The sequence below is a fragment of the Grampus griseus genome (assembly GCF_964374135.1).
Source record: "Grampus griseus genome assembly, chromosome: 10".
Classification (NCBI taxonomy): domain Eukaryota; kingdom Metazoa; phylum Chordata; class Mammalia; order Artiodactyla; family Delphinidae; genus Grampus; species Grampus griseus.
The window spans coordinates 17,763,482-17,774,206 of record NC_139004.1 but is presented as its reverse complement, the minus strand read 5'-3'; the positions used below and the strand labels follow the sequence as shown (position 1 = coordinate 17,774,206).

General features: G+C 44.0%; 1 protein-coding gene across 1 annotated transcript; it reads right to left on the bottom strand.

Moving 5' to 3' along the window:
• Positions 1-9,377: 9,377 nt before the first annotated feature.
• On the bottom strand, positions 9,378-10,046 carry HDGFL1 (HDGF like 1; the record flags this gene model as incomplete). The annotated part of the gene is made up of 1 exon (XM_082664383.1): positions 9,378-10,046. The coding sequence occupies one exon, from the start codon at positions 10,044-10,046 to the stop codon at positions 9,378-9,380; it is 669 nt and encodes a 222-aa protein (XP_082520509.1).
• Positions 10,047-10,725: the final 679 nt, after the last annotated feature.

Here is a 10,725-nt window from a genome sequence, read left to right as displayed (position 1 = left end):
TTTTTTGTTGTTCCATGCTTAGCACTTGGGATGTAAAATAAAACCTTCCTCATTCTCTCTCCCTCTTTTTAACCCCCAGAGTGAGAAATATTACAGAGGACCTGCACTAAGTGACATCTGCTTGGCATTCAAACACACACACATCAATGTGATTAAAACATAGTTAGAGTGTCCATTTCTCATGACAGTCATAAGAAGTATGAGAAGGGGGATACTCAGCTGTCTTATGAATTGACGTGGCCTAGCAGCCCTTTTCTGCCTCACCAAGGAAGCTTACTGTGGACTGTTTCCAAGGCTCTGACATTCAGACCCAAAGCAATGCCTGCTAACAGGTGAGCAGTTGTTACAAATGCCAATCAAGTGGAAAGAGCAAAACTATTGGTTTTCTCTCTAGTGTGAAAGGAGGCTTTTAACTTTTCCTAAATCTATCTCTGCACACTCTGCACCATCACCCAACCCAGGCTTATACTGTTCATCTAAAAGATTGGCATTTCAAGTATGTTTTACAAAAACCCAGGATACTGCAAGCCTCTCCTTGGGAGACTGAACAGAAAATAGGACCCTGGAAACATATTTGATTTATATCTATTATATCAATTCCTAACTCTGTTCCGCCATGAAACAACAATTCAGATTCTGGGCCAGAAAAAAAAAATGGCTTTCAAAACCTAAGATGACTTAACACTAACAATTCAACCTATCCTTATGCAATCTAAGTAAAAATCTGACCTTGAGAGTTACAATAAAAATTTATCTCTAGAGTATTCCCCACCTGCACACATACTTCCCTCCCTATGCATACTCCAGTGTGAATTACTCAAGGATATTAGCTAGTAAAGACCGGGATAGGGATCTGTTCTGACAAACATACGCACCCTGCAAACCTTAATCTATAGGCATGCAGTCATCATGTGCCTCATGAATACTCCATCAGGTTACATTGGCATCCAGCCTCCACTGTGACTGGCATTGCACATGAAACTTATCTCACATGTGCACAGAACTCTCAGGATACTGAGGTGTGTTGCTAACATCTACCTACTTTTGACCCCATTCATTTAAATTAATTGATAAAAATGGATGATTATTTATTTATTTTTGCGGTACAGGGGCCTCTCACTGTTGTGGCCTCTCCCGTTGCGGAGCACAGGCTCTGGATACGCAGGCTCAGCGGCCATGGCTCACGGGCCCAGCTGCCCCGCGGCATGTGGGATCTTCCCGGACCGGGGCACGAACCCGTGTCCCCTGCATCGGGAGGCGGACTCTCAACCACTGTGCCACCAGGGAAGCCCCTGGATGATTCTTTGTGAAGTGCTCTCCTAGGTATCGCAGAAGATACGGAACATTTCATGGCCCCTGTGGTTGAGTATTTTGTATTTGGGGAGAAAAAAAAACACATAAAATGTTAAATGGCATAAAGATAAAATCTTGGTCTATACCACAGTGCAAAAGATGCCACATGGATATGTACGATAAATACACAAAACGTGCTCTTGGGCAACAATTCTCATTTCAAATATTATAGGATTTGTTTCTTCTCTGCCGTGAGGTGTACCACTAGTAACTTACTATAAATAATGAGTATTTGAGTTTGTGGATTATTTATATTTTCATAATTATATCAATTCAAAGTCATCTACATAAGGATGCCACTCTACACACTTACATTCTGATGTGACAAATGGAAGAGCAGGGAAAGTGAAAGCCCCAGGTGCACATCTAAACCTGGCCACCACCCTCACTGCCCTACTTATATTACATAATTTCCCTTGTGCAGCCCTTCTTACCTTGCTTTGTTTTTCCAGTGGTATTTATCTTTCTAACATAAAATATAGTTTCCTTATTTGTTAAGTATAGTCTTAATTGCCTTTCTCTACCTGATAAAATGGAAGCACCAAGAAGCCAGGTGCTCTGTTTATACTGTTTGATGATATATCTCCAGCCCTAACACATAGTACGCACTCAATAAATGGGTGCTATTTTGTTTTTGTTGTTACTGAACACATATAGGATTGTTTACTGCATGAACATCTCTGGGATCTCTTTCTGTGCATTAGAAAGACTGAGCAACCTTAGTAAGTACAAGCACCGGTGCTGTGAATTCACAGTAGGACAGAAATATTTAGTTTTGATAAAACAGTTTAATTTGAAATGAGCCACAGACTTCCTAAGAGCCTTACAATATACCAAGTTTAACTTTAACATAATTGAGAATATACGTTCCTCATGCAATCATTCTCTGTTCACACTCCAGTATTATTGCATTTTGAAGTTACTGTTTTATTCCTTGTCTATTTGTCCGTTTTTCCCATAGAACATAAGCTTCCTGAGGGTAGAGAGCTTATCTGTCTTACTGGCAGCTCTGTCCCCAGTGCTCTCCACAGGACCTGGGGCGATGCAGCCACACCCACTTATTTGTAGCAAGAATGCTTTCCCCTTCAGCACCCACCGCTAACAAACCCAAAACTGTGAAAGCCAAGCTGTTACTCTGTTTCTGAGAATTCTGCAGATTGTAATTTTTAAAAGAAAAAAAACAGTGATTCTCACACCATGGAACAGTGACTCTTGTCTTTTTTCTATTTTTGATTTTAAAGGATATTTGAGGTGTAGTCATCAAAGTATTCACTGACTAAAATTAGTGCTTTTATCTCAACCTCCAAGGGGAAAAACAAGGATGAAAAGAAAAGAATAGAAGTTGATGGTAGGCACAGGCTGAAATACAAATGCCACCGAGGAGAACACATGAAGAAACTGCACCAAGGGCAGAAGGAATGATTGACAAATTCTGAGCACCAGGAGAATCATGAGTGGAAGGGAAAAAGCAGGTCTTGTTGACAAGTGATGAGCAGTGAGAAAGTAGCTGAGCTGAACATATTTTTTAACGAAGTGTTAAGTAGATCACCCAGAGAGGTGGGTAATGACTGTGATGAAGAGTTGGCCAGGGTGTGAAAAAAAAAAAAAAGCAAAATTAAGTGACACTTGGTAAATCACAGGAGGACACGAAACCTGAGAGAGCTTCTGGATAGAATGGTCCGTCCCTCGTGACACTCCGATGCCTTTCAGTAATCCAACTGAGCGGCTCATTAAAATTATGCGTGAACAGATAACTCTGGCAAAAAGGCGAGGGAGCCAAGACACAATTAGAGCGATACAATGGCTATATCCACAGATGCAAAAAAACAGGACTGTGAGGTACTGGAGGAGATGCAATGAAGAAATACCCACTGGGAAACAGTAAGTGGATCCCAGGGAAATAACAGAAGCAATAAAACTGGCCACAGGCTGGATGAGTTATGCTAAAAGAGAGAAATATTTAAAATGGGTCATGTTTGCACAAAATAATTCAGCTAACAGTGAGGGAATTTAAAGAACCAAGTTGAAGGGCCATATGAGTAAATGGGAGGATAAGATTTCAGTTTCTCTCTGTCTATGGACAGGGTAAACACAGGATTATCACAACCAGGAAGCTGCTTGGGCATCAGACAGAGGCCGCCAGTGTTTTCCTAAATAAAAGTGATGCATTAGGCTCTACTTATTTCAAATGGTATGGTGAGTTCTCTGGACTACATGGAAAGAAAGTGAATTTACATGTATAGAATGCTGATTTTGTGCTGGGTCCTGTTTGACATTTTAACATATATGAGCTATTTGGCTTCACACAACAAACCTGTCACACGAAAGTCATGATCACAACTTGTAGTTGAGGGAAACTGAGATCACACAGTTCTTAAATAGTGGAGCCAGAAATTACATCTAAGTTGGGGTAGCTCCAAAGCCGGGTGGCACCCAGCTGCCTCCTGCATTAAAGGGAGTTTATAATGAAGCATCAAATTACTAAAAAAAATATATAACTTAAGGATCTGGAGATTGTGTTTAATATGCTTCCTCACACTCAGATTCAGATGTCCACCTTAGATAATTTGATTTACCCTCCTTGGGCTTCAGTATTGCTAAGGTTTGTTATTTTATGAGACCAGCACCTACCTATAAATAAAAACAAAACAATCTTATTTAAAAATGGTACACACCCATTAAAAAAAATCCTCAGACTACCCTCCCTGTGTTTTGTTACAAACATGACATGACATTATTATATGACAAAATTCCCCAAATTTTCCTCTGAGGGCTGGGATGAGGGTGAGGAGGGACAGAAGGATTTAGTCATTCATTCATGTATCTCTTTATGAAAACCATTTATTGGGTGCCTAATATAAACTAGGCACCTTGCTAGGTTCTTAGAATAAACAAAATGATCATAGTTTCTGTCTATATAGAAGGTACACCCTGTTGGTTGATACAAACGAGTAAAGGAATTTTACTTGTTTACTGAGCATAAGAGAGTGGAGTAAATGGAAATGAAGTAGGGAAGCCAGGATCTGACTGGGACACACTGGAGTGATACTTAATTCTGAAGCAGTAATTTAGGAGAAGCTCATCAGGGAAGAAGGAAGTAGAGCTGTCAGTTTCTGGGCAGAAAGAGCTTGTCCCAAAGTGATAAAAACAAGAGAGAAAACAGCACTCACCGAATGACCCATAGTTCTCAGGCACTGACCACACACCAGGACAGGAAGTAGGTGGAGTTTGTTGTTACTCACTGGTCCCCATGCCAAAGAGTTGGGTGTGCTATGACTAGGACTGCCCCTGAGCAACATATGCCCCAAGCTGCCTCTGGCCATCTGGAGCCTTTTGCCATGATTTTTTCTGTGTATCCTCTGGCATTCTTAAGACCATTTCAGTGAAGCTGAAGTTTACGTGTAAAATCAGACCACAAAGAGAAAATCGTCTGATGTCAGAGTTACTCTAGAAAACCACTTGGGAGGTCTCTATTTTAGAGATCTCAAAGTCTAATATGATCAATATTTCCACCAACAGTTGGAAAGATAAGTGTTTATATATAAGCCAGAGAGTTGGCTTGTGAGAGTGGTGAATAGATCCCGTTCTTTTAAATACATTAAATTCTTAGAGATGTCGACACTGGGTGAGGTGTCTACACCATAAGAGGCTGAAGGAAGGGAAGATCCAAGTTCTCCTTGGCATACTCACATTTTATTGTTGTAAATTTTGGGCTGAATGGTTAATATATGGCTCGTGTCTGAAGAAGGCTGCAACCAGAATCTTCTCTTGCCTACCTGGGGGCTGAGGTATTATGCAAACGATGCCCTGATTTATGTGGTTTAACAAGTGACTCAAATATTGAGAAAACCTAGATAAAATAAATAGTGTCGCTTTGGCATCAGAGAGCAAAGATTTCTCTGGGTCTCTGAGAATTGTCAATGCTCTTCAAGTCACCTAATTAATTTAGGAAGCTACTTATATGGATACAAAATCAACCCAACCTGCATGTGTCATTAGTCTATGGGCCAGTATACACTGCCTCCTTGTTTTCAGAGTGAGAATGTGTTCAACCTCACCTATGACTTTTACTCCATCACCATGATTATAAGGAGTATTTGATAACAGGCTTTGAAGCACTTCAAAAATCTCTATTATGCACTTATTAACATGTTTTGGGAATGGAGATAAAATATTAATGAAACATATTTTCTTTCTCCTCTAGTCTAGTGAAAGGGTAGAAAATAAACAAGAAGGTAGAATACGACCAGTGTGAGTATAAAGTGCTCCAGGAACACACAGGGGTGGCTCTTACCTTTAGTTGGCCAGGTTCAAAGAGAGAGGCAGCTCCGTCTAAACACAAGGAGCAGCACGTGTGCTTAGCATGTGTAGCAGAAGCTTTTCTTTGACAAGAGTGTTGACAATGAAGTGAAGATGCTCTATGTGCCCTGAATATCTACCACATTTTCAGGAAACATAAAATGGACATACAAACCACAAGGAAGAATCTGCACCTGCACCGTGGATGAGAATTTGCAGAGGGGTGAGAGCTGAAAAAAGGGAACAAAATTTACAACCCTCAGTGGCATCTTAATCCCTTGCCAGAGTGACATTATCTGTGATGTTTGTGTGAAATATCAAATACTTGGAAAGCCTTACAGAAACCAGAGCGCTAAATGTGTCTGCAGATCACTGACAACATGATGAACACATTTACGTGGAACGCTTAAACATGATTTTCAGAACATTCATGAACATATCTGAATACCCCCAACACAGCATTAGCAAAAGGCCAGGCGGCGCTCTTTGTTCGGTAAAGTAACTAATTCTTCATCAGTCATTTTGTCACTGAGACACATATTGTTCAGAAGAAAACAAAAAACAGCACTGGAATCAAGGAGAATTTTAAAATTAAAGAAAATTTAAGGAAACAGCATCTTTTCCACTCTGTACAAAACATTTCTTGGCCACCAAAGCATACATATAGGGTCTACTTCCCAGGAGAAGAGGGCTGAGAATACAGATTTTCCATGTTTCCCTTTCTTTACTGGGTCTTATTTGTGTTTACTAACTCTGTGAATCATTCTTTAGATGTACTAGTATTTAGATCACCATTTAACTACAATATTATAGTCACCAAGAAGGCAAGTGTGTGCTGCTCCCTGATAAACACTAAATTTTCCTATTTCAACATTTGAAACAAAAAAAAGGAAGAAAGAAATAATACAAAGAGAAAGACTCAAATGGTAGTGATTTCATTTTCTACCTTTCGGGTTATTGAATCATTTCGGAAGATGTGCCTCCATGAAAACCTCATCAAAATCACATGCCTGTGTCTGTGGCAAACATACGGCCCACATTCAAACTTCTTACAGTCACAAACTCCTTGAAAAATACTGAATGTGCTATTGTCCTCATCACTTCCCGAAGTCAGTTAATGACAACTGTCAGATGCCCCAAATGATTTTTCTTACACGCCACAAGCAATGTTTGCTAATATAGTCTTTGCCACACAAATTTCTAAACGTTCACTTCAAAATAGTAGAGGGCAAGTACTCCCATTTTATTCAATAGGAAGTTTTATACAATAGCAAACGATAAAATGTAATAAAACAAAACACCTCTGATTAGAATGAGAAAGACCTGCCTTTGAATTTTGGTTCACTTACTAGTTGTCTGACCTTGGGAAAATACTTAACAACTCTGAACTGCAGCTCCCTCAGCTTTGAAACAGAGATAATAGTAGGTACCTAATTGAGTAGTTGTATTAATAAAGACATTATGTGTAGAATATAGTATATAGCCTGACTCACTTTTAGAGACTCAATATAAACTACTCCCATGATTACTTGTTATTGATACTAAAATAAAATTTTTTTTTTAACTTCTGATTTCATGGTTAGTGCTTTCTAAATGTGCAATTCAGGGGAAAAAGCTTAGGCTTGGACCAGCAAAGTCTGTCTTTGAATCTTGACTGTTCTGTGAGGTGTAAGAAAAATCACTTAACCTCTCTGAACCAGAGCTGCTTCCAATGGGAAATTTGAATACTAATATCTACCTTGCCAGATTACAATGATTGAATGAGGCCATTCTTCTCAGCACATGGTAAACGTTCATTGAATAGTAACTCTTAGTATTAATATTATTGTAACAGCAGTAGTTGAAAAGCAAGGATTCATCTGATGTGTCTGTGTTGGAATAAAATAATACCATTTTATACAGGGATAGAAAAATAGGATTGTCTTCCGTTGCTAACCCTGCTGGTTAGCGATGGCCTGGCATGTTCTGTGAGAAGGACTCCAGTATTTAGTAAGTCTCTGCATGCATGCACTGTTGACAAATACAGAAACTGGAACCCAGCATGTGATTATCATTAAGTAGATCTAAATATCCCCAGATATTTGCACAAAGCATTGAAAAGATACAAAATATTCTGCAGCTACTACCTTATTTTAAGAACTGGAAATAAAAAGCAACTGCCTTTTTTCTCCTGTAAAAGGTGTTGGAGAAGAGTAGTGAGAAGATCTGGGAAAGCAGCAACAACAAAAGGACCAAATCTGTTGTTTGGCAAAGCATGTACAGTATTAGAAACTCAGTTACTGTCCCAGGTGTCACCATTCAAACATCTTAAGTTGACTTATTTCTGTTCATTCTGATCAGTGGCAGTGATTATCACAGACAGAGTGAAGGGTACAGACCTTAAGATAACAAAGGTTTATCGAGGGTGATTCTAAAAGACACCTGTACATTACAAATAATTGCTTTTAACATAGGATGTATAGAAAACAAGAGGATCGTTACATTTAAGGGCCAATTCTTCAGAAACCAAAGGAATAGACCCGAGATTTGTTTAAAGTAATCAACGTGTTTTATTTCCTTAGAACTGAAAGAATTCAGATCTAAACTTCCAAAGCTACAGTCAACAATTTTTTATCAGAGCCCAAGGGAGAAGGGCAGGAGTGAAAGAGACCAAAGATGAAGGAAGGCATAGAGAGACCACTAGGAGGAGGTGGGGAGGGGCCCCGTGTTTCCCTCTGTCTTCTGAGCCAGTTACATATCAGATCTGGTGACAGTACTGAGGGGACCAGGTTGGGGGATATGAATGGGAAGTGATACTGCAAAGGAACACTGACCGAACCTTAACTACAAAACAAGTCATCAAACCCTAAGTAGAAAGGGAACCTCCTAGTTCATCTCAGAAATGGGGTAGCAACGGCAGAGCTAGGAACAGGATGGAGGCATGCCCATTTCTTTTATGCCTGGGTGATGTATATGACTGTAGGGTGGCCTTGAACTGTGGGAAGAGGAAGAGGGGTGGCCAGGGGTCTTCTCAGAACATCCCGTGTGGCTCTAAAGATCTAAATGGGGACAGATGCTCCTCAACCTTCCAATCCAAGAAGCTAGTCAAAGCTAAATTTATGATTGCACAAACAACTTGGAAGTGCCCAAATTATGTGATGGAAAACTACAACTCCCATAATTCCCTGGATCGGCAAAAGGGAGGCCCCTCCCGCATAAGCTGTCCCACTTTCTCAGCAACTAGGCCTCCGATACAATAGGCCTGGGAGGAGTGGACAGGAGTTCAAGGAGACGCCACCCCCGCCCCACCACAGTTTGAGGAGTGTCCCTGGCAGGCCCCTGGAAGTACCCCCTGCTCCTCCTTCACCCCTTCCGACACTCCCACCCCTGATTCCAAAGTGGAGCTCCATAATGCCCGAGGGGAGGGGCGGAGGGATGTCATGAGGGGGAAACGGCTGGTCCAGGCCCCAACGGAAGCGCTGGCAAACAGTTGCAGGCAGGGAGGGGGCACAGTGGTCTCATCTCATCCCAGGGAGCAGAGGCCCCGACTCAGATCCCAGTTGTGTGAGGGCACAGAAGTGAGGGCCTGGTGGCCTGCCGCATCCAGCTCAGTCCCCAAGGGCCGGGGGTGGAAAGGGAGAGTGGGTGGAGAGCGGGGTGCCAGTTTGCAGGCCGTGGCCAGTTCCCCCAGTAACACCCAGGCCGCAGCAGGAACGGGGCGGGGGCTCTTCTGTAAACTTTGGTGACTACTGGCTCTCACGGCCTCCGACGCCCGGGGCCTCGGCCTCTCTCTCAGCAGCCTCTTCCTCCCGCCCCTGCTCCCCCGGCGGCGGCCCGTTCTCTGGCTCCACGAGGAGCGGCTTCGCATCCCCCGCCGCGGTGGCCGCCTCCACCATCTCCTCCCCTTCTTCCGAATCAGCCTCCTTGGGACGCTTGGGGATGTCCTTCGGCAGGTCCCTGGCGCTCCTCTTCAGTGGCCCCTTTTCGTTCTCCTCCTCGGCCGGCGGGTCGACGCCCGGCTCCCCCGGCTCGGCGCCGCCGCCGCCGTTGGTGTGGCTCTCGGGGTCCCCACAGCCCTCGGTGGCCTCCGGCTCGGGCTCAGGCCCCTCGGCGCAGCTCTTCCTCTGGGCGAACTGGTAACCAGGAGCCTGGACGGCGGGGTTGTTCTCGATCTCCCACAGCCCCTCGCTGAAGCCCCTCCTCTTGCTGGGTTTGCCGAACTTCTCCTTGGACTCCTCGTACGGGAAGAGATGCTTGGGTCCCAGGAAGGCCGTATCGTGGGTCCCGAAGAAAAACACTCGGTAGCGGTTGGCCTCGGCCGTTTGCTCGATCCTGGCCGGCCAGTGGGCGTAGCCCTTTAACTTGGCGAACACCAAGTCCCCGCTCTTGTACTTGCGCCGGCAGAACCGCGACATGGCTGCGGACCTGGCCTCGGCAGCAGCTGGAAAGGGCGACCCACGACGGCGCGCCGGGGCAGCGGCTACTGGGCTCGGGCTGCGCAAGTCCCCCTCCCCCACCCCAGGGAGCTCTCGCGCGCACCGCCGGGCGCCACACCTAGGAGCCCTGAGAAGGTTCTAGTGCGAAGTGCATTATCTCGGAGACCCAAAGCCCGCTGGGCCCCACCGTCGACGCCGGGGTTTCTAGAACGACAGAGCCAATAGCTTGGGTATCCCGGGTGGCGGCTGTGCTGACAGGGATCCTCTGCGGATCAATCGCTAGGGCACCCGGCTGTGAAGGTGGCATCGTTTACTGTGTCAGCCAGAGTGGCCTAGCAAGGGAGAGATGAGGCAGGGTGGCAAGAAAACGCAGTGACACGATTAGCACACATTTCGATGAAACTACTAACAGGCTAGCGCAGATTTGCAGTATCCGTGGGGACCCCGATCTGCTCATTACAGAAAACTCCACTCTTGCCTCAGGAGTTGCCTGAGTCAGTGGTTACACCCGTTTTCTGATTTCCTTGAGAGCTAACACTGGTGCCTGCAAGGGGATTCAAGAATAGAGTGGAGGCAAAGGAATAGAGTCAGCAACGCTGGCAGGATGTCTAGAGTGCACATCTCTTGGAAACTGGTGTCCTAAACTTTGTGGGGGGGG